At 39.3% G+C, this 24497-nt stretch overlaps 1 protein-coding gene across 4 annotated transcripts in view; it reads right to left on the bottom strand.

Moving 5' to 3' along the window:
• Positions 1-24497, bottom strand: part of LOC131060597 (alkylated DNA repair protein ALKBH8 homolog) — a 73359-nt gene that overhangs the window by 16453 nt on the left and 32409 nt on the right. For 2 of the 4 annotated variants that reach the window (XM_057993891.2, XM_057993888.2), the window contains one exon: positions 24385-24450. The exons of 1 other annotated variant lie outside the window; for it this stretch is intronic. In XM_057993891.2, the coding sequence (XP_057849874.1) occupies positions 24385-24450 (66 nt within the window). The remainder of the gene's footprint in view (positions 1-24384; positions 24451-24497) is intronic. One more of the 4 variants, XM_057993889.2, reaches the window with a different exon arrangement.

The following is a 24497-nucleotide window of genomic DNA, read 5'->3' as shown; positions in this document are numbered from 1 at the left end:
ATCAGTATACAAGGGGGAGGGATCTACTTGCGGCATCTGCATGTCAGAAAGCATCCTTCGGAGCCAAACTGCCTCACATGTGGCCTTGACTGTTCCCTGGTATTCAGCTTCGGTTGAGGAAAGAGCCACGGCTTGTTGCTTCTTACTACCTCGCATGCGGCCTTGACTGAATACATACCCAAAAGTGGATTTTCTGTCATCCACTGGTCCTGCCCAATTTGAGTCAGTATAACCAATCAGCTTTGGATCGTTGCACCTGCCATACAGAATGCCATAATCTGAAGTGCCTTTCACATATCGCAGCACTCGCTTTGCTGCAATCCAATGATTAGCTTTTGGGGCTGTCATGAAGCGAGAGATGTAGCTGACAGCAAAAAAGATGTCAGGTCTAGTGGTAGTGAGGTAGATGAGGCTGCCTACTAGTTGCTTGAATTCGGTTTCATCTACTGCAGGTGAATCAGACTCGGCTGATAACTTCAGCCCTTTCTCCATAGGTGTGGAAGCAGGTTTACAATCCTGCATTCGAAACTTGTCAAGCAAACTGCAGGCATACTTGGACTGTGAAATAAAGATATTGTCATCAGTCTACCACACTTTGACACCTACGCAATAATGGAGAAGCCCCAAATTTGTCATGTCCAAAGCTTGGCACAAGTCCTGTTACTAGTGATGATCAAATCATCCACGTAGACAACAAGAAAGAGGATATCATCACGAGAGAGTTTGACATACAGATTAGTGTCAGAGGGACTGCGGTGAAAACCATATTCAACCAAATACTAATCAATCTTGAAATACCAAGCCCAAGGGGCTTGCTTCAAGCCATATAGGGCTTTTATCAATCTGCAAACTTGATGTTCCTTACCAGGAACTTTGAAGCCAGGAGGTTGAGTCATAAACTTCTTCTTGCAACTCACCATTGAGAAATGCACTCTTAACATCCATCTGGTGAAGTTTCCATCCAAACTAACCAACGCATAAGCTTGTTTTTCAATATTCGGGTATCTTAATTCAGCCTCCTTCAGCGGAGTGCTCATGAATGCTATTGGGTGTTCTCCCTCTTCTTCCTTTCGCTGAGTCAGAATTGCTGCACAGGTGTGTTCAGAAGCGAAGGAATATATGTAAAACGGCCTTAGGTAGTCGGGGCTTACCAAAACTAGCGCCTGGACAATAGCTTGTTTGATCTCTTCGAACACCTTCTTGGTCACTGGGGTCCATTCTATCTTAGCGTCTTTCTTTAGCATATCATTGAGAGGGCGAACTATTTCAGCAAATCCAGTTATAAATTTCCTAACAAAATTTATCTTCCCGAAATATGACTTAAGTTCTTTTTTGCTTGCGGGGAGATTAATCTGCAGTACGGCTTTGATCCTATCAGAATCGATTGATATCCCCCTTTCTGAAATAACATGGTCAAGAAGCTTACCTTCGTCACGCCAAACATACACTTCTTGGGATTTAGAGATATCCCGAATTGACGATGGCGCTGAAAAACTTTCTGCAGATCACTCACATGATCCGCCCTTTGCTTGGAGAAAACTGTTAAATCATCCATATAAATAATGATGCAGCGGCCTACAAGATCCTTAAATACGATGTCCATGGCGCGCTGAAATGTAGCTCCTGCGTTGATCAAACCAAAAGGCATTCTTCTATAAGCAAATATTCCCCACTTGGTGGTGAATGCAATCTTGAGTCGGTCTTCATACTCGACCATTACTTGGTTGTACCTAGAATAACCATCTAGGAAAGACATCATCTGGGATCCATTGACCATTTGCAGGACTTCATCAAGGGAGGGCAGCGGGTAGTTATCTTTTTCTGATGCTCTATTTAGATTGCGGAAGTCGACACACAACCTGATTTCACCGCTCTTCTTCCTTACGGGAACAAGGTTAGCGACCCAAGTAGAATGTCGTACTGGAAAGATGATGCGAGCAGCCAGTAATTTCTTTACTTCTTGATAGATTAAAGGCTCGAGGAGGGCATTCACTGGCCACTGCCTCTGTCTAAAAGGTTTTGAGTCTGGCTTAAGGGGTATGGTATGAGTTATTACCGAAGTGTCATAAGTTTTGAGATCCTCATACCCCCAAGCAATGATATCTGGGAATTCCCTCATGTTCTTGAGGATTCCATCTCTCTTGAGATGTACATACCTTGCCAATCAGCACGTTCTTTTGATTCTCATGCGTGCCAACGTTGATCCTATCGCAGGCGCCTCCCTCAAAAGCACCTTCCTTGCGAGACTTGAGTTGGTCCCAGTCGAAAATCCTTTCCAGCTGTACCATACCTCTAGGAATGGTATTTGTCCTGAGATTCAAGACTCCTTCTATGTCAATCTCAACTTCTTGAGGTTCTTCCTCATCAATAATTTGTGTTGCAAACACATTAGAGCTTGTAATGAAGTCAATGATGTGGTTATCATCATCGAACACCTGGAAATTAGTAACATTGTTCGGAACTGATGGGACTGATGTTAACTCCACTGTAAATTTCTTTAAACTTTGCATTGATAGAGGCTCGAGCGTACTTGCGGCCTGTGCCAATGAATCAGCAACCTGGTTCTGTGATCTGAATATGGCTTTGATGTTGAAAGCATTAAAACTTTCCATTATGTCCCACACACGGTTGCGGTAGACACTAAGTCTCTTGTCATGGCAGGTATATTGTTTTCGCACTTGCCGGACTACCACTTCGGAATCTCCGAAACAATGCAAGATCTGAGCTCCTTTCTTGATGGCTAGCAGCAAACCATGAATCAAAGATTCATACTCTGCTATATTATTGGTACAATGAAACTGCAGTCGGTAGGAGGCCAAATAGGTTTCACCGGTAGGGCTTATCAGTTCTACCCCTGCTCCAGCTCCTCGCTTGGACTTTGAACCATCAAACCTTAGAGTCCAAGTCTGATTCAGGCCAGCTGCCTTATCGGTTGCGGTTGTTGGGCCTATTATTTCATACTTTTCTTGCTCAAGAGGCCTCCTTTCAAGAATCTCAGGGAAAGCGGTGTCTTCTAACCTGAGAGTGTGGGTTTGCAGCACCTCCAAATGTCTCTTCAATACTTGATTTAATGTTGTTCTACATAATGAGCATGTTATTTCTGAATGGACGGCATTGTGAACTCTACACCAGCTGGTCAAAAGTAGATCCTTAATAGAATCTTGACAGTTGAGATGAAGCATCTGCTCCGTGGATTTGCAGAAAAACTCCCTAAAGCTGCTGAATAGCTCACTTTCCTCTGGTGACGGGATCTCTTTATCATAACTCTCTACAATTCCTTCTAGATTTTGGACTGGATTTGAGCATTGTACCAACAAAACTTCGTTTGTTGAGCTTACATCAGCCCGGTATGTGCTCATGTCTGACTCTAGAAACAAGGTCTCATTGGCCTGGTTATATTCCGTAATCATCAATTTGAGCCTAGGTTCGGACTCAATCCGGATCTGGTTTGCTACCCCTCTCCATGGTAGCCAAATATGAGTGAAACTAGCATGCAGCCAGCCGTTAAGGATGCGGGTCCAATCTCGGCTAAGCAGCATGCCATTTGCTCCCGGGATGTCCACTAGTTGGATATCAATGTACATCTGGATATGCAGATCTGCTGTCAATTGCATGTGTATATTGTTTAACTCCCCTACTACCATCAATTCAAATTTATCTAATTGAGTAACCTTTCGGTTAGTCTTGGTGGGGGTTAGGCCTAGAGAGCTGCACACTGATAGAGGCATAACATTAGCTGAAGCTCCTGAGTCTATCAGACAGTTGTGCAAGTTCTTACCAAAGATTCTGAGAGTTAGGAGGAAAGGCGGGGGTTCTAGCTTTTCAATGAACAAACTAATAGTAGGCTCTGATGGCAGGGTGTCATTGTTCATGATTGAGATGTCCTGAGTTCTGCCTCGTGTACGCACTCCAAAACCAGTCTCCATAGGCTGATCATTTGAGAACTCAGGCGGCGCAGCATAATTTATTGTTGCACCCCTAGGATTTGTTGGTCCTCTTACCTCATTGCTGATCTTCTGGGGTTGTCCTGGCAGTACTCTCTGTCCGGAGTTCTCATCGGTTCCTTTGGACTGAACTGGCGAGGGTTCCCTAAGGCTGCTCAAGACCACGTCTCTAACTTCAGAGACTTTCATCAGTTCAGCAAGGGATAAGCTGACCTTGATCTTCTTGAATTCATCTGCCACCAACTGGCCTAGTTTAGTAATCTCTATATTACTAGATGGCTTATCACTGGAGCCCTGATTTACAGTAGCAGTCGGCTGATTCTGTGGAGTAAGTATTCTCAGAGGGGCTTGCGTCTTTTGCCGCTGACCTTGGCTCACATACTGCTGCGATGCCTTAGGATAATTCCGGTTGTTGTTGGCATTCTGGTCTGGAGGAACTTGGATATCCTTGGGAGGCGTGGAAGTAGTGTAAGGGCCACTATTGCTGTTCTAGTTGTTATTGTTGTAATATCCTCGATTGCCGCGTTGGTACTGCTGAAATGCATTCACATCAGCAGGTTGATTTGGGTCTGCCACCTCATTTTCATCCTGGTTAGGGAAGAAGAACGAGGGAATGTAGGTCTCCAAGACAAGTGTTGTATCGTACCTTGGTGACGGCACTATTTCAAATCCGGAGGGAGGAAGTACTGGCTGAGGCATTGTGTTCTCAACTTCCCGCTGGAATATATTTGCTGCAACCTGAAACTCGTCGCATTGCAACTCTGAGTGTTGGTTAGTATTATGCAACCTGCACCAATTAGAAAGAGCTGCCTCTGCCAAAAAATACCCTGTCTGTTGGCCTGTTTTCTGATGCTGGCGGGTTATCAAGCGGAGTGGGGACTCCTCCGTTGTTGGGACGGGTGTTCCACACCATTGTGGGTCGTTGATATCCTTGGTTTTGGTATTGGCCTTGGTGCTGACCTTGTTGCTGGTTCCTCTGACTATTCTGCAATTGGTTATTCTGATTTCGTAGATAAGTGACCTCAGAGAAGAGCTTCTTCATTTGGTCAGTCAGCTCTCGCATTTCATCCTTCTCCTCTTGGGTTCTAGACGACACTGTGGTGTTTTGCAGATATATGGGCTGTTTAGGAGGGATCTGGGATATGGGTGGTCCTAGATGAAGCACCAACTGATTGGTAGACTGCTAAGGCTGATATGCCAGTTGCGGAATTGGATTCATAACAAGCGTTTGGTGAGCCAAAGCCTGGCTGATTTCTTGGGCATAGCAAGAGGTCCTAATTGCACCAATGGTCCGGCGATGTTTTGGCCTAGTCCTTTGCTGATCTCCATAGCCTTAGCATAGGCTTCAGTTAATGTGGTCAGTGCGGGGTGTGACTATCAAACAAACATAGCCGTTAGGTAGTCCAGAGCTGAATAGTAGATTTCCCTCGCCGAAGCATCACTTACCACATACGGATCTTGCAATCGGGTAAAGGCTTTATGGAACCTGTTATTGAAGGAACTGATCAGCTCATGTCCTTGCCTTTTGACCTCTACAAACTGCCTGTATAGCTTTGTCGGGGTTATAGGGATACCATACTTTCCCGTAAAAGCTGTTTTCAGCTTCTCCCAATAATTAATAGAAGATATTGGCAAATGGATAAACCAGTAAAATGCGTCTTCTCCCAGTGAATAAGGGAAAAGTCTACATGCAACGTCTGCATACTAAATCTGTCTATTGCGTAACGCATCTTTGAATATCTTGATATGTTCTTCTGTTGTTCTGTTCGGATCATTTGCATGAAAAATGGAACAAAATATGTCCGGGCTCTTAGGCATATCATGGTACGTTGGGTAAATGATGGGCGATGGATTGTCCACCAACCAAGTGGCACCATTTGGAGCGGGTGGATTGTGAGCCATCTGTGGCTGATTTACCTGAGTTACAATAGGAACGGGAGTTCTAACTGCTGGAACTGTAAAAATTGTACTTGCTAGGACAGCAAACTGCTGATTTGCAGAGCTAGATTCACTGGGATCTGCAGCCCAGCGATAACTCTTGCGTCTGTAGGTGCCTTTTGATAAAGATTAAAAGCTTGAGGGTTGATCCTATTTGCACACCAAGATGAATGCTCTACAAGACTTGCAATGAATAGAGCTCCTTTGTTTGATGGCTCTAACTACGCCTTTTGGTGTGTCGGAATGTGAGCATACTTGATGTCTAGAACAGTGTGGTGTCAGACTATACACCTCCTCAAAATCCACCATCCACTGCTGACGAAAATAAAGCATTTGAAAGCAATGTTAAAGCTATGAATGTTATACTGTGTGGATTGTCAAAATCTGAATTTGTTAAAGTCATGCACTGTGATATTGTTGAAGTCGTGTGGGATAAACTCAAGAATGCCTATGAAGGAGATGAAAAGGTGAAGAAAGCCAAGCTAAAAGTGCTGATCAGTCAACTTCTACTAGTGTGCAAGTTGGGACAGCAAGTAACAATGCTAGAAATACCCCTGAAAACAATCAAAATGAAGATGTTGGTACACATTTTGAAGGTGGAACAGTAGACAATCAATTTAGTACAGTGTTGACGTGTCTAAAATCGCTGAACTTGCGACTTCATCCGGCCAACGCAGAATAGAATAACCAGCTGAGTATCCTATCCTCTCTTGAGATAAGGAAGTCCCTAATGCTATTTTTTTATATTTGATCAAAGGGGACAACCTCAAGGTTTCTTTTGTCAGGTCTTGACTGCGGGACTACTCAGTGGTTTGATGTGATTTTGCTGGAAACACAAGGGGACTTACGATTTGCAACAAACTGGTCTGTTGTGATTCTCGAATTATGCAATAAAGAGCAAAAGGAAAGGGTTAGGAGATCTAAAACTAACAACACGGGTATGCGGGTAGATGGATTCAACATAACCAATTTCTGCTTGACCAGAATAGCTCACAACCTTGCAAGAACGGTGCAATCTTCAAAGGGACTTGGAAGATTTTCAGACTGGAGACGCACGGCTAAGCACCCAATTATGGCGCAGCTCAAACGGACACCTACAATTGAACTAATCACAATTAAAGGCTCAGGTTAACCATACAAAAGGATACACAATCAATATATCCTCAATGGTATGAGCCTGAATCTATCAAATACCTGCACACCCAAAATAGAAAGATCTATCTAAAATGTTGAGAGAAACCATGCAAACAGAATGAAAACAAGACAATAAACACCAATTCAATGTCTATATATTGATTTCAGCTGCCTATTACAACAATTTCTGCAACATCTCTATGCCACTGCTAAGATCTAACCTATTCTAACTCTTAAATCTAACTATCTAACAATCTCTAACTACCTAACCATCTAACCCTTTACAAAAGAAAGGCCTTTGCCTTTTATAGATATTACAATTTTGAATCGAAGGCTAGGATGGACTGCATCCAAGGGCTGCAACTTGTCATCCAAAAGCTGGCAGCCTTAACCCATGCCCATTAAATTCTAACTCATCCATTCAACCACAATTTCAACTACCTGCCACTATTTGGCTTCAATTTGAGTCTATCCGGTAGTTGGACATAACTGTCCACAACTGACTTATTTCCCCTTTCTTTCAAAATATCTAAGTGGGACCTACAAGTAGTTTTACAATAAAACAATTTCAGCTTTTTAGAAATTGAATTCCTGGAATTAAATCCAGTTGTGTGCTTTTTCTCAAGAAGGCATAAACTTGCAGCATTCAGAGTGTTCTTTGGTCTTTGGTCCCGGTGGTGGACTTCATCTTTGTTCAGCGGCACGGTTCCCAATGTTTGGTTGCTCTTGCGCTCCTACAGCACGTTCCCACATCTTTTTCTTTTTCAGTCTTCAACGCTTGGCCTTGATTGCGATCCTTCTTCGATTTGCGTTTCAGGTCTTTCTCCTGGTTCTCTAATGACGTCCTGCGACCTATGAACAATCAATTTCATTTCAATAAATCAATTTGAAAAATTAATTAATTTAATTTAACAATTATTAAAATTTAACGCCTAGAGGGTCATTTGAAAATTTCCCAAGTTTTAACGCTTTACTCCTTCCATGAATTTAGTTGTTCCTGGCAATTTCGGGCAAGAGGGGCGTTCGAAAAGTTTTTTAAAACTTTGACATTTCACCCCTTAATGGTGAATTTCGGGATTTTGGGCACTTTTGCAATCTTTGGGATTTTGGAGTGTTTTGCCAACTTTCACTTTTTAACATTTTGGCTAAAAGGTCCGAATTTGGCCATTTGGGGCATTTTTGCCAACTTTTCACTTTTCAGATTTTCACTTGAAGGCCCAAATTCAGCCCTTTGGGCACTTTTTGCAACTTTTTCACTTTTCAAATTTTCACTTAAAGGCCCAAATTCGGCCCTTTGGGCACTTTTTGCAACTTAAGTGAATTTCGGACCTTATGGGCATTTTTGCAACTTTTGTGAATTTCAGACCTTATGGCACTTTTTGCAACTTTTTGCAATTTTCGGACCTTTTGGCACTTTTTGCAACTTTTTGCAATTTCGGACCTTTTGGCACTTTTTGCAACTTAAGTGAATTTCAGACCTTTTGGCACTTTTTGCAAGACCTTTTTTGGCACTTTTTGCAATTTTCGGACCTTTTGGCACTTTTTGGAATTTCGCGATTTTAGACTCTTTTGGCGAATTTCAGAGCGCTTAGACGTTTTTTGCGAATTGGAGATATTTTCGGACCTAAACCACCTTTTTGCAAATTTCGAAGTGTTTGAATGAATTTTAACGCCTTTTGCGATTGGAGATATTTCAGAGCATTAAACATGTTTCGCAAATTTGGAGTTTTAGCGTTTTTCTTTGCAAATTAGAAAAGTTTTCGGAACCTAGCACATGCTCTGCAACTTAAGAAGACTCCGGACCCTAAGGCGCTTCCTACGAATTTCGAACCATTAAACATGCTTTGCAAATTCATTTAAAAACTTCGGACCTTAGCCACCTTTCGGCAAATTTTCAGAGTTTTGAACTTTTGGCGAACTGGAGGCATTTTCGAACCTAAACCCACCTTTTGCAAATTTGCACAACTTTGAATTTCAGCCCCAAGGTCCGAAATTGGGGACTTAAGTGGAATTTCGGACCATAAGGGTCTTTTTGCAACATTTCATATTTTTAAGTTTCGCCCAAGGGTCCGAAATTGGGTGTTTTAAGTGAATTTCGAACCATAAGGGTCTTTTTGCAAGATTTAGAAAGCATTTTCAGACCATTGAGAAACTTTGAAAATTTGAAATTTTCGCCCCAGGGTCCGAAATTCGGCCCCTTGGGCGATTTTAGTAAATTTTCAACCTTGTGAAGTTTCAATATTTTGGCCTCTGGGTCCGAAATTCAGCCCATAAGGCAATTTTGGGAACTTAATCAAAATTTCGGACTTTAGACTAGTTTTCGCCAGATTCTACAAATTTTGGATTTTGGATCAGTTTTGGAATGAAAGGCATTTGGGCAAGTTTCGCAACTCCGACATTTTGGCCAGGAAATTCACTCCTTCACCAACAGGCGAAAATCATCACAAACATCGCGGAGACAAACCTTATGCAATCTACCTCGTAGCTCTTGCTTGGTGGGCTTCGCCAATTTCTATCACCTTACGCCTATCCAAGGCAATTTTCAAAACTTCAAACAAACTCTTGGCATTTGTGCCCGAGAGCTAGACTAGCCTGATGGATTCATCGGCTCTTTTCTTTGACATCATCACTTTACGGACCCGTCGCAGACTCGCTCGAAAGGACGCGAGACACTCTGCGCGAAACTCAACAGGGCGAGGACAAAAGGCTCAAAAAAACAGGAAGGGGGACCCTGTCGGCAACAAGGAGCGTGTGCAACGCACAACATACAGCGAATGCATCGGTTGGTCCTACACCCTCACTTGATGGAAATAGATCTACAATCATAACTTCTCTTAAGACTTCATCAAGATTTCTTAAAAAGAACCATCCTATCAATCAAATCTGACAAGAGGACAGACCTAAAGCAACAAGGAGAAAAGTTAACTATTATGAAGATGATAATATTTATTTGCTGTCCATGATTGAACCTAAAACATTTGAAGAGGTAGTTAAAGAAAAATCTTGAGTAGCAGCTATGAAAGAAGAGTTAGATCAGATCCAAAAGAGTGACACTTGGGAACTTGTCCCAAGACCTAAAGACAAGAATGTGATTGGCACAAAGTGGGTCTTCGGGAACAAGTTGAATGAGGATGGCCAAGTGGTGAGAAACAAGGCAAGTTTAGTGTGTAAGGAATATGCCCAGGTTGAAGGTATTGATTTCGATCAACATTTGCACCTGTTGCTCGCTTAGAGGTAATTAGAATGTTCTTAGCCTTTGCTTCCATTAAAAGTTTTGAAGTTTTTCAAATGGATGTTAAATCTGCCTTCTTGAATGGAAATTTGAATGAAGAAGTTTATGTAGAACAGCCTGATGGATTTGTTTTATCAGCAAATCAAGATTATGTATGCAAGCTGAAGAAGGCTCTTTATGGCCTCAAACAAGCACCATGTTCTTGGTATGATAGGCTAGATTGTTATTTGCAGCAACAAGGATTCAAAAGAGGCATAGCGGTCAGCAACTTGTACGTTAAAGAGGAAGGTAAACATATGTTGATCATAGTTGTTTATTTTGATGATCTAATTTTTGGTAGTGACTGTGAACAGATGTGTAAAGTCTTTGCTACCAACATGAAGATGGAGTTTGAAATGTCAATGTTGGGAGAGCTATCTTTTTTCCTTGGGCTACAAATTCACCAATCTAAGGAAGGTATTTTTATTTCCCAGACTAAATACATTAGAGAGATGTTGAAGAGATTTAAAATGGAAGATTGTAATCCTATTAGCACTCCTATGGTGACTAGTTGCAAACTTAGTAAGGATGATGAGTCTTCAGATGCTAATCAAACTCTTTACAAGTCTATGATCGGAAGTTTATTGTGTGTTACAGCCACTAGACTTGATATAATGCGGGCTATAAGATATGTTGCTAGATTCCAGACTGCCCCTAAGGAAACACATGTTAATGCAGTTAAAGAATTTTCAAATACCTTAAAGTTATTATGCAATATTGGCTCTGGTATCCTAGTGAAAATGATTTCTCACTTACAGCCTATACAGATGCAAATTGGGGTGGTTCAGTTGATGATAGGAAGAGGCACAAGTGGAGGTGCTTTCTTCCTTGGGAAGTGTTTGGTTTCATGGCATAGTAAAAAGAAAGCATCTATTTCTCTCTCTACAGCTGAAGCGGAATACATTGCAGTAGTGTCCTGTTGCATACAAGTTCTTTGGATGATGCAGACAGTGAAAGACATTAAGGTAGATATCAGTCATCCTATTTCTATCTTTTGTGATAATACAAGTGCCATTAGCATATATTAAAATCATGTTTTGCACTCTAGAACCAAGCATATTCCTATCAAGTATTACTTTTTGCGTGAACAAGTCAATAATTAGAGGGTTAAACTTGAATATGTTTCTACTAAAGATCAAATTGCAAATGTGTTTACTAAGCCCTTGCCAAGAGATGTTTTCGAAAAGTTGAGACAAAAGTTAGGAGTGATATAACTCCATCATTGAAGTGTTGCATTGCTCGGGGGGAGTATGTATTTTATTATTTTATGCCCCTTTTTCAGTGTTTGCAAGTTTTATGACAATTTTGTATCAATTTGTTGGTTGATTGCAAATTGATATCAATCATCGATGTCAAAGGGGAGCAAGATCCCAAGGGAAGATGTATTGTTTTTCTTGGTTTCAGGAGGTTGCAGAAGGAAATAGAGTTGCCATCAATGACAAAGGGGGAGTTTGTTGGAATATTTGTCATTGATGTCAAAGGCCTGTTGAGTGGGTTAAGTTGTTGTTTGTGAATTTTGGTTAAGCTCCCTGTGTGTCTAGTTGAGCAGCCTGAGCTGCTTGGTCACCTGCCTAGTTTAGCAGGATTTGTAGTTGGTTGCTTACTTGTCTTTTTATTAGCTGCTCAATCATATCTCATGCCAAGTCACAAACTATGTTTTAGTTGCCATGTCATCATTTGAATATTTTTAAGAGTTGACTTTTGTTGACAATATTATATGTTTCAGTCTATGCTCTTTGTCATATCCATACTTCACGTTGCTTAGTATGCTGCCATATAAATGGGTTTATGCAATACTTTTGTGGGAATGCCACACATAGCAGATATGTCGGATATTACTTATTTATCCAAGTTTGTCAAAGGTTGTTTTGAATAAGGATCTAAATGCTTTAAATATATTTCTGAACTGTCAGAGTGCCACATAAGGGAGTGTTGATTTATTCGCTGGACGTTTTTCTAATCTGTATGAAGGATATTAGGGTTTTAAATTATGTGTGTTGGAAAGACATAATGGTAATTCAATGCATCATTTCTTCCTTGTCATTACTTTGGATCGTGGGAATAAGCTTATTTGTGCGTGGCTATTCTTTCTATCATGCTAGAGGTAACAGCGTCGATTTTCCAAGTAAATGTAGATGCCATGGTGAATATTTACATGCCTATGGTGTGCTTTGTGTTTTGCACTCTTTTTAAAAGAGCATTCAAATTTAAAGTGAAATGTTGGTGACTAAAAACGGTTTTAGGCATTAAAACGCTATTGTGCTAGCTTGTCCAAATTGGAAGAACCAAAAAAAAACCGTAAAAAGCTACAAAGGGTGAGGAAGTATCACAAGTGTAAAAAAAAACACAAGAAAACCAGGACATTAGGAGGTGTCGTCATGGGATGTTTTTGAATTAAAAATGGCTTTCGGTTTTTGCAAAAAAGAGAGTCGATGTTTTATTCTGTGTAGACATCATGCTTTCTGATCCACTTGTTCTAAATAAGGATGTGAAGTTGTGCTGAGTATATATTGTGAGCCCGATTCAATTTTTAAAAAGGTGAAAAATAGATATACGTTTTTTTCTTGGTCGATTGGCACTTGGTGGATGAAAGCGTATGTATTTTTTGTGGCATGTCGTGTTTGAAGGAAGAAAGAGTTGCAGTAATTCGATTTTGTTGTGGAGCTTTTTTTTGCTTGGATATCTGAGATTCTTTTTGAGTTGAAGCGACGATTGCTTTAGTATTGTTTTTGAGAAGTGGCTGGTCTAAGAGTTATCAATGGGTGAATAATTTCTTCTTATTGGCTGATGGTGAATGTTTGACATAAAATTTCTAATAATTGTAATTCTGGATTCTGTAGTTGATGTATTGCAAGGAGTTGGTGCTCTCGTTTATATTGGGGTTGGAGCCTCTATTGTTCATAGTCGGTGCTATGAGTAAAATTAGAGCTCTCTTTTTAATTGATGCTTTGTAATCTGGGTTGGAGCCCATTTGAAGTTAATGTAAGTCTTTTAATGCCATGGTTTTTTACCAGAAAGGGTTTTCCACGAGATATCTGGTGTTTTGTCATTGTAGTTATTCTTGTAGTGGTTCTGTATGATTTTTAAAAGAGTTAAATTTCTGCAATACTGATTCATCCCCCCCTCTGAGTATTGTTTGTTTGCTTTTCAATATAGACTGCAATATGTATGACAGTCATACTTAATTTCATATACATTTATAATTTTATAGTTCAACAAGATATTGACATATTTGTAGTCCCCAGCTCTTAACCACTTCTAATTCATTTTTCCTATGGAGTGGTGTGATGTTGTTAGGGAGAGGTGGAGTAAAACCATCTTGTGATAGATGAGCTCCAAGGGTAAAAGAACTCATGATCCTGAAATCTGGGCTGCGGGCCCCAAGGGTGAATGGACAGAGGTTGGCTGCATTAGGGAGATGGTATCATCACGCCCTAGACAAGTAAGTCTCCCATCCAGGATTAGAAATTAGAAGGGGATTAAGATTAGGCCTATATAAGGACAATGCATAACTGTACTATGAACAACCCTAGTCATTAATTCGTAATTACTGTAACATGGTAGGTAGTAATGTATGTTTCCCTTTGGGAATTGACAGCCTATAAATAGGGGACATTACAATTGGTATCAAAGCTTTGGTCTTGCCATTCTACAGGGTAAAAATGAATCAATAAATCTAATAACATGTGTATTTGTGTGTATGCTTCGTGTTTTCATGTGTATGTTCAGTATTTGAGCTTATGTATTTCCAACATGTCTATCATGTTAGCACAAGTGGACATAACCAAGATAATGAAAGAAACATCACTTGGTATAGAACCTCCAATTCCTAAAGTATCTTAGAGTTTATAGAAGCTAATTACATCACATGAAAGATTACAAATTCCCAAAGGTTAATTTGGGGAATCCACAAAATTACTAGATGACTCAGTTTGAGAAAATTAAAACTGACATTGCTTTTTAAGGACAAGCAATCTTAGGTGGGGCGGACTGTAATGTCCCCACTTTGAAATATAATTTAATTATAAATAATAATAATAAAATTAAAATACAAAAGAATAAAAATTAAAATTAAATTAAAATATAAAAGAATATAATTAAATATAATTAAAATTTGATTAAAGTTAATGAATGGTCAAAAGGCATAAAATGATAAGTTGTGACTTCCCCAAATATTAGGTATAAAAGGGAGAAGGGGGAATAATTTGGGAATCAAAAGTGCAGATCTGATTTAAATAAGAAGTGCGGATCTGATTGTGAAAGGTTGTGTCCCTTTCAAAGGGCAGAAATAATGAAGAGTTACACTCTTTCAAAGGGTGCTAATGGTGAAAGGGTGTGTCTCTTGCCAAAGGACATACATGCTGAAGAGGAGTGACCTCTCCCTTACATTGAGAGATATAAAGGAAAGGAATCAAAAGCATCCAGTGACATCACCATGGATCAGATCAGATCAGATCAGAACTGTTATTAAGTTACAAGCAGTAACATCCTTGTTCTTGGTGGTATGCATGGGGATGTGCTTAATATGTATGCTTAATATATGAAACCTGATAATGTTCTTATGTTGAATTTAATAGTAATATTATTGCCAGTCATACTTAATTTCATATACATTTATAATACAACAAGATATTGACATATTTGTAGTCCCAAGCTCTTAACCACTTCTAATTCCTTTTTCCTGAGGAGTGGTGTGATGCTGCTAGGGAGAGGCGGAGTAAAACTATCTTGTGATAGATGAGCCCCAAGGGTGAAAGAACTCACGATCCTTAAATCTGGGCTGTGGGCCCCAAGGGTGAATAGAGTGAGGTTCCGGTAATCTGGGCTGCATTAGAGAGATGGTATCATCATGCCCTAGACAAGCAAGTCTCCCATCGAGGATTAGAAATTAGAAGGGAATTAAGCTTAGGCCTGAATAAGGACAATGCCTAACTGTACTATGAACAACCCTAGTCATTAATTTGTAATTACTGTAACATGGTAGGTAGTAATGTATGTTTCCCTTTGGGAATTGACAGCCTATAAATAGGGGACACTACAGTATTCTATATTCTTGGAGACTCAACCTTCTCTCCCAAACCAAAGGCTAGCTTACTACCTGTTGTGATGTATTCACACATCGCCCCATTGCAAATGGGGACCCCTACTTTTTGCTTTCTAGGGTTTGTTTTCTAGGTCTTTTAGGGTTTTGTCTATTAGCCTTTGCATGATGAGTTCTGTCAAGGGGATCGCTGGATAGCAGGCTCTGCTTGAGCTAGGATGAGTCAGTGGATGATCCAAGTTAGGGTTTCTCTCAAGGTCTTCCTTAGGCTTGGTTTTGTTGGTTATGTCTTGTTTGAGTTCAAGGAAGTCAGTGAGTGGTTGAGAAATTTGGCTAGGACATGGAAGGAAATCTGTCTAGGATCATGTCCAAGACAAGGTCAAATAAGTTTGAAGGAAAATCAAGCCTAGAACATGATTTTTGCTCCTGACCCTTCCAAAGGGTCCAAGGCGAAATTCATCTAAAACCCTATTTTTCACTAAATTCTTGGGCTAAATGTCGACCTAAAGGGTAGATTTGCAGGATCAAGATGGAAGGAGGCATAGCAAAGTGCGTCCAAGGCATGAAAAGGAGGAAGCAAGTGAAAGATTAGCTCAAATTGAGAACTTCGCTCCTGACCCTTCCAAAGGGTCCAGAGCGAAATTCACCTTTTCTTCTATTTTTCTCTTTCAAATGGCCAAGTTTTGGATTTGAGGCATAGTTGAGAAGGTTTGGATGCATGTTTGCCTTGGAGAGAAGGTTTAAGACTACAAAATGATGGAAATTAGCCTAAATCAAGATTTTCGCTCTTGACCCTTCCAAAGGGTCCAGAGCGAAAATCCTTATAAACCTCAAATTCTCACTTGTCAAGACTAATTTCCTAGTTTCTAAGGCATGTGTGGAAGTGTTAAACATATTTTTGCCTAAGGAAATGACTAGAGGTGGAGGAAATGGAGGATTTTAGCCTAAAACAAGATTTTTGCTCCTGACCCTTCCAAAGGGTCCAGAGCGAAATTCTTGAAAACACTCATTTTTCCTTGAGCCAAAGTCAGGACCAAGGTGGAAATGAAAGGAAAGTAGTCTATGTTTGCCTCCCAAGGAAGATTAGAGTTTGAAAAATCAAGAATCAAGGTCAAAGCATGATTTTCGCTCCTAACCCTTCCTTATAACTCTTGTTTTCTTCCTTATTTTTGCTAGGCATTGGCATGATGAAGGAGGAATTAGTATGTTCTTGCCCTGAGAGGGAGTGGGATGCTTTAGAAGATCAAGTTTTTGCCTAGGAGATGAATTACGCTCCTGACCCTTCCAAAGGGTCCAGAGCGAAATTCACTATAAACCTCATTCGCTAGGTATTGTTTGAGCTTGAAACCTTGTTCCTTAGGCGGAAAATGATCTATGTTTGTCTCCAGAGAAGATTGAAGTTTGAAAAATGAGCAGTCAAAGCCTAAATCAAGATTTTCGCTCCTGACCCTTCCAAAGGGTCCAGAGCGAAAACCTTCTTAGACCTCATTCCCTTCCTTGTTTGACCAAATTTTGATCTACAAGGTATCTTGAAAGGAAGAATGGACATGTTTGGCCTTTGGAAATGTTTGAAAGCATTGAAAAATGAAGGATTTTAGCCAAGAAGGTGAATTTCGCTCTTGACCCTTCCAAAGGGTCCAGAGCGAAATTCCTTACACACCTATTTTTTGACCTTGCTTAGACCACAAACCTTGTCCGTTGGGTGAAGAATGATGTTTCGTTACCTTCTAGAGAGGATTGGAGTTGAAAAGATGGAGGATCAAGTCAAGAATGAGAAATTCGCTCCTGACCCTTCCAAAGGGTCCAGAGCGAATTTTCTCAAAACCACCTTTTTTCCCAATATTGTGCCAATGCAATTGCAGAATAAAGTGAATTGAGGTGAAAGAGATCCTTAGGAATGACTTCAAGTGCTAGGAAATCATTGAAAGTGAAGGAATTGAGCCAAATAGTGAATTTCGCTCCTGACCCTTCCAAAGGGTCCAGAGCAAAATTCCTAAGATCCCTTATTTTCCTAGCAAAATCAAGTCAAACTTGGGTTTCTATAACTTGGATGAGTGAGGAGAAGTGTTTTCTTGCCCTTTTGAGGTGGATTCCAGTTGAAAGGATGAAGGAAGAAGACTAAAAAGTAATTTTCGCTCCTGACCCTTCCAAAGGGTCCAGAGCGAAAATCTCTATAGCTCTTATTTCCTTCCTAGTTTTGGTCAAGTGTTGGTTTCTAAGGCGTGTTGAAAGGTAGATTTATGTGTTCTTTCCTTGAGAAAAGATGGGAATCAACTCAGAACATGGATTTCGCTCCTGACCCTTCCAAAGGGTCCAGAGCAAAATCCTCATTTACCCCCTTTATTTTGCCTAAGGCATTGAGAGGTGAAGTTTTCAAGCTAATTTGGTAGTGAGTGGACTTGTTTGTGGAGAGGAGAGTTGAGTTAGATCAATTTTGAAGATGGATTGGATGAAGGAGGTGAGAAATCAATCAAGAATATGGATTTCGCTCCTGACCCTTCCAAAGGGTCCAGAGCGAAATTCTTGGAAACTCATATTTTCTTCTTGGAGATGGTCAAATTCTTGAGTTTTATGGCATGGTTAGAAGGACTTTGATGTGTTCTTGCCTTTAAATATTGGATTGAGGTAATAGAGTAGCCAAAACAAGCTCAAAATAGGAAATTCGCTCCTGAACCTTCCAAAGGGTCCAGAGCGAAATTCCTAAAAACCCTTATTTTCCTAGCAAAGTCAAGTCAAACTTGGGTTTTTGTAGCTTGGATGAGTGTCACGATTGTGTTCTTGCCCTTTTGAAGTTGGTTAAAGTTGAAAGATGGAGGAATAAGCCTAAAACAAGATTTTCGCTCCTGACCCTTCCAGAGGGTCCAGAGTGAAAATCCTAAAATCCACCTATTCCTTTCAAATTTGTGCCAAGCCATGCCTAGACCAAGGTGAGGGATGCCCTTGAGATTGCCCTTGAATTGATTGATGTCTCCAAAAATGATGATTTTGGGCTAGAGGAAGAAATTCGCTCCTGACCCTTCCAAAGGGTCCAGGGCGAAATCCCTTATAGGTCCTGTCCCTGGCCATGATTTCTAGCAAGATTCTCTTTTCTGGTCATTTTGAAGTCAAGCGAAATGTTGCAAGCATGGGAGAGGGATCCAAGGATGAAATTCCAAGTATAGAAAGTGAAAAAAGATGGACCTTGGTGAGGGAAAACAAGCAAAGAGAGAAATTCGCTCCTGACCCTTCCAAAGGGTCCAGGGCGAAATTCTCCAAATCAACCATTTTCCCTTGAGTGAAGTTAAAACGTTGATACCTATGGCATGGTTGAAGGTGGAATGAGGTAGTCTTGCCTTGTAGGATGAATTGAGGTAAAGGAAGTGTCAGATCAAGCCTAAAACTTGAATTTCGCTCCTGACCCTTCCAAAGGGTCTAGAGCGAAATTCTTAAAACCTCTCTTTTGCCCCAAATTTACATCAAGCTTGGTGTTGGTTAAGAATGAGGACATCCTTGGGCATGTATCTAAGCAAGTACGGTCACAAAGTGAGAAGAATTTGAGCCAGGAATGCAAAATTCGCTCCTGACCCTTCCAAAGGGTCCAGGGCAAAATTCTTATAGGGCCTGTCCCTAGAAAGAATCTTGAGCAAACTTCATTTTGATGTCTTCTTGTTGATGATTTAAGGTATAAAATGCTATATTAGAATAAATATATTATGTGTCCTTAATCATCTTATGGTTTGTCTTGCAGATCAAGGACGACCTTCTCCAATCCAGCATCATCAAGGACGACCTCTTCCGGTCCAACATCATCAAGGACGACCAATTCGCCAGCTACCTCCAGAACCTTCACTTCGCCAGCTACCTCCAGAACCTTCACTTCGCCACACTAAAGAACCACAAGATGACAATGAAGGGCGTTGCCAGCATTTCAAGGAAAGGTACACCATCCATCCTACACATCAAAAACAAAGGAGGTTAAAGCAAGGGTCCGTTGAAGAAGCAGATAGTTTCAGAAGAGTTAATTAAAGTTAGCTCCTCAACATCATCAAATTGAAACATCAACCAAGTTACAAGTGTCAGACAAGGTGGCGTCCCAGTCATCATTCCTCCAGTTGGATTGATCCAACTCAGCGTGTCCAGATTCAATGACCTGACTCATCGGGGATGACACAAAACTTCGATGTACCTACCCCGGTTATCCATTGGTCAAATATTCCAAAGAAGACATGTGTCCAAATAATGCAATTATTTCATTGGCCAAAATTGAGTTTGTTGTAACAAACCCTAATTAGGGTTTTCATTGTAAAATCTCGGCCATTGATCTCAAATTGATCTAAGCCATTGAATTGTATTGAGAGCATTATAAAAGGCTCAAGCTCTTCATTTTGTGGAGGTTAATAGATAAAAGGAAGCTAGTAGTTAAGAGTTAGTTCATAGAGGTTAGAATAGCTAATGATCGATAGTGAATAGAATAGAAATTAGAGTAAAGTAGGAAGAGGAGGCAAGAAATTATTGCCTTGATTGTAAATGAACCCTTTTTTCATTGAAGATATGGTGAAATGTTTCGCTTCTTTACAATACGCATGGTCTCTTGTTGAACCTTCATTGTAGATGGTAAATGATTAGATTGAATGAAGAAAATTGTTGAATGCACCTGTGTGGAATCCGTCTAGTCCATACCACTAGCCTCTTACTGATTGTAAGTGCGCCCTGAGTGGTCAACTAGCATAAAATGAGCTTAATCATAAGTCGCTACACTTCTATTGTTCATGCATTATCTTGAAATGGTGATCATTGTCTGATGATGTACGATTTAAACATATTGGAAGCATCCCTTAGAAGATCGCACTGAGTTGGTGTCGGATTGTTCAAGCCTGATGGTGAGACCCAGCCCAGTAGGACTCCACCTAGTCGTTCATCCATCTTCTCGCATTCTAGGTAGTAGAGTAGACTTCCTGAACCCTGCATCTTTTACCATTTGTTTGTCTTCTAGTTAGTAAATAGGACTTGTGATTCCAACAAATCAAACATTCGGGTCATCGAGTGTACGTCCCCTTGTGATTCCAGCAAAATCACATCATACCACGAAGAGCTTATCCACGAGTAGAGATCCTACATAACAAAACCTTTAAGCTTCTCCGATTGATCCTTTTGCGATATCTTCAACATTCGGGAGCTTTATTCAAGAGAGGATAAGGTACCTTTAGGTATTTTATTCTGTGTTTGGTCATGTACAAAAGACACATCAACACTACCCAATGGGGATGAGTTGTCAAATGTTCAGTTTGCTGATAATACAACCATGTTTGTTGAGCTTAATAAAAACAATGTAAAATACCTTGCGAATAAGCTTAATCTTTTCTATGAAGCATCTAGGGCCAGAATTTCCAAAGCCAAGACCAACATGCTTAGTTTGAATACTCATCCTTCTGATTGGTTAAAGAAATTTGAGTTTCAATGGGGTGGACCTTATCTAATTGTGAGATACCTTGGTATTCCAGTTGCCAAATAAGGAATAATATACAAAATGTTGTTCCTAAACAAACCAAGATTTGGAAATAACTCCCAATGTATGGTATCCTATTTGGCAATTTCCCAATTGTACTAGTAGGCTCTAATGTCTTTAAAAGTATTTGGAAGGGATGGGAAAAGATAAGAGATCATGTGAAAGGTGGGGGGTTTATATATACCAATTCAGGTTCCTTAGCTCCTGAAAGGTCCATATGATGGAACCTTACAAAAAAAGAGAAACCCCTTGCATTTCTTCAAGGGCTGCTCTGCAAAAGCTTGGCACCTAAAAGACATTAGATGCTTTAGTGACATTATATCCAATAAGCACCTTAAATCATGGCATGAGTTGAGTTGTGCATATAGTTTACTCCAACGCATTGGAGGACCTACACTATCGTTCGAGAATCCTGGAAAAGATTGTTCTGTCCCCTATGTGTTACTTGAGCAATGATGAATTCCTAGATAACATATCATGGTCAGATGGAAGTAAGTTGAGTAACCTATCTCCTAAGATCATTTATAAATCCTTGAATACATCCTGTGACCTTACTAACTCTATAAATCACTATTGGAACCATAATTTCTCTGATAAGGTTTGGTCCAAAATGTTTAAAAGATCATGGAGCAATATTTTAGAACCAAAAATTGCATGTTTCAAATGGTTACTTACTATTCAAAAGATTCCTATCTCTAATTCCTCTAATGATGTTATAAGTTGTTTTATATGCAAACAACCTAGAAGTATCAAACAAATTTTTATTGACTAATAAGCTAAAGAAATTTGGTTGATGTTCTTTTCTGATCTGGCTGGGTGGAGTAATAAAGGGAAAATTAATATGCAAGAAATTGCTTTGGGTCATATCAATGGTTTAAAATCAATCTTTTGACTTATTTTGGCTTATATTGACTACTAATAAATTATGAGCTCTATGGAAAGCTAGGAATGAGGATATGTATCAAGGCATTAGGAGAATGCTTACTGGTCTGCAAAAAGACTCATATTTCACTCTATTGATATGCAGGCAATTCTAACAATGGAAATCTCGAAATACAAATTCCAGACCTTACTCGCTCAGCAAAAGAGAGGTATAGCATTCGAAAAACTTATGGAAAAAATTCCAAGTAGCCCACGATTTTTTTAAGAAAATTCGTGAAAAAAATTAACTCGCTCTGACACCATGAAATGGTAATTCATTATATACAATAGAGACAAAAGGCCCTATTTATAAACAATAGAAACAAAAGGCCCTATTTATAAAAGATGACAAGACAATGTTTTTAAAAAGAAACAACCGTAAACAACAAAAAAGGAAACTTACTTAACCAATCAAGATGACCATTATAAAAACATTACAATATTATTTTAATAGAAAGAACCAAAAAAATGAAATCACTGATCCAAGATGATAGGTGGTGGGCTCATGTGGAATATGTTTTGAATTTCACTGAGCCCATCATGAGCAGGATTAGGTATCTTAATACCGATCACCCATGTTTGGGTAAATTTTTGATGGCATGGACTCCATGGTAGAGAAAAGAAGAACAATAATAGAAGCTAAGGAACATGACACAATGGAAACATTTTTCAAAACTATGCAAGAGATTATCATTGATCATTGGAACAAAATGACCACCCCTTTACATCTCTTAGCATTTCTTTGTCATCAAAATATTAGAGCAAAAAAGTCATTTAATTGTTAAGGAGGGTGCCACCATATAGGGATGGGGAGGTTAATTATTGGCTATAGGACTGCATTTAGAAAGATATTTCCAAATACACATATCCAAAGTATTGTCTTGACTCCTTGAGTGAGTTTGGCCACTAAATATCTTCAAAAAATCATGATGTTTCCGCTCTTCTAGACAAATATAGGAAATGTGTTGATGAGTAGTGGTATCTACATGGTCAAGGTTGCATTTACTTGCAGCCTCTTGTAATTAAAATACTCTCCCAAATATATATCATTTATTTTTTATTTTTTCCTTTTTCATTCGAAGTTATTATGCTATATATTATTTTTATAATAATATAATTTTATAATTTATGTAAACTCAACAGGTTGCAAGATCTTCAGCTGAGTGGAACTGGAGTACATACTCCTCCATCCAATTGGTCAAGTACAATTGTTTGGGTGCAAAAAAAGAAAAGGATTTGGTCTATATACACTCCAACCTTCATCTCTTGTCACATAAGAAACCTGAATAGATTGAGGGTGTGACAAAGAATTGGGATCTAACCCGTGGATGTGCTGATTTAGATGCTACAATTGAACAGCTTGTCAAAGTCTCTATAAATGAGGCAACTTTTACACTTGACGCACCTAATAGGAGAGGCCTTCCAGTTGATTGTGGTTCGATTTGTGGTTCAATGAAATTGAATCAAATGTTGACCTTGATGTTTTTGATGAGGAATATGAAGACTATTAAATATTGATTGTAATTTGAATTTTCATCATGTAATGACATTTTGAGAGTATTTTCATTTTTGAAAATTTTAAATGTGAGGTATTTAAATATTCTATTTATTGGCAATTATAAGCATTATGAGTACCACTGTTCTACTTCTTATAATTAAATATAAATTTTTAACATGTTATATATATACCCATACCTGTACCCAAGGAAAAAATTGCTGCAACGTCATACCGAAATTTGGTTCCCCTACCCAAACCAGCAACTTAGATGATATCTTGGCAGGCACAAAAGGATCTATGGTTAGTCAATGAAGAATTAGTTATTATCTAGCTCCATCAAGAGGTCTCTCTCCAAGAAACTTTCTACTTAAACTTGTGGTTGGTTTTCCAAGGACCTTCACTTGTTGGAAGCTAAGCAAAAATATAGCTGGTTTACCTAGTCTTAAAAGAGGTAAGGAAAGAATAATATTGCTGCAAAGATAAATAGATTTCAGGCCGCTTCTCTATGCTCACCCTGGATTTTGTGTTCTCAAAGGATCTCACTAAATGGGATCAAACCATAGTAGTTGCTTTTTGCAAGCATACCCACTTGTTGCATGCATGTATGCATATGGACAAATTGCATGCTTCTAGAGTATGCCCTATTCATGCTTTTTCATGCATGCCTGCATATGGATAAATTGCAAGCCTCTATAGGAGTGCGCATGCCCTTTGAAATTACCAAATGCAAGGTATCAGAAATAATTTCAGGAAAATTACCTTTGCATTGTACAATCATAATTCCTGCATGTGCCTATAGGCAGATGTTTTAAAAGGTAGTTTCCTCCTTCTCCACATATTTGACTTTTGTCATATGTCAATGTAATATTGAAACTTATTCCCTCTTTTAGATTTTTTTATCAAAAATAAATACATATTGATGCATTTTACTCCATGCCAACTGTACAAACATTCAAAGTTCTTCATGAATATCACTACATAAATGAATAGGAAATACCATATGATTCGCTAGCATTACAAGTATAGATAGTATAAAGATAATTGCATTTTACTTCATGACAACTGTAAAAATATTTTTGCAATGAATTCAGAAAATCGTAATCTTGGTCAAATTAAGAGCAAAATATAAAATTTGAGAAATTGAAAGGTAACCTTACGAAATGTAAATGATACCCTCCTCAAACTTCTAGGAATCCTTTCTCCATTAACAATATCCACCTACAGAACATCACTCATAATCTTTCATTAAAATAAACTTGTAAGGA

Source organism: Cryptomeria japonica, chromosome 2, assembly GCF_030272615.1.
Source record: "Cryptomeria japonica chromosome 2, Sugi_1.0, whole genome shotgun sequence".
NCBI classification, from domain to species: Eukaryota; Viridiplantae; Streptophyta; class Pinopsida; order Cupressales; family Cupressaceae; genus Cryptomeria; species Cryptomeria japonica.
This window is presented reverse-complemented; position numbering and strand designations above follow the sequence as displayed.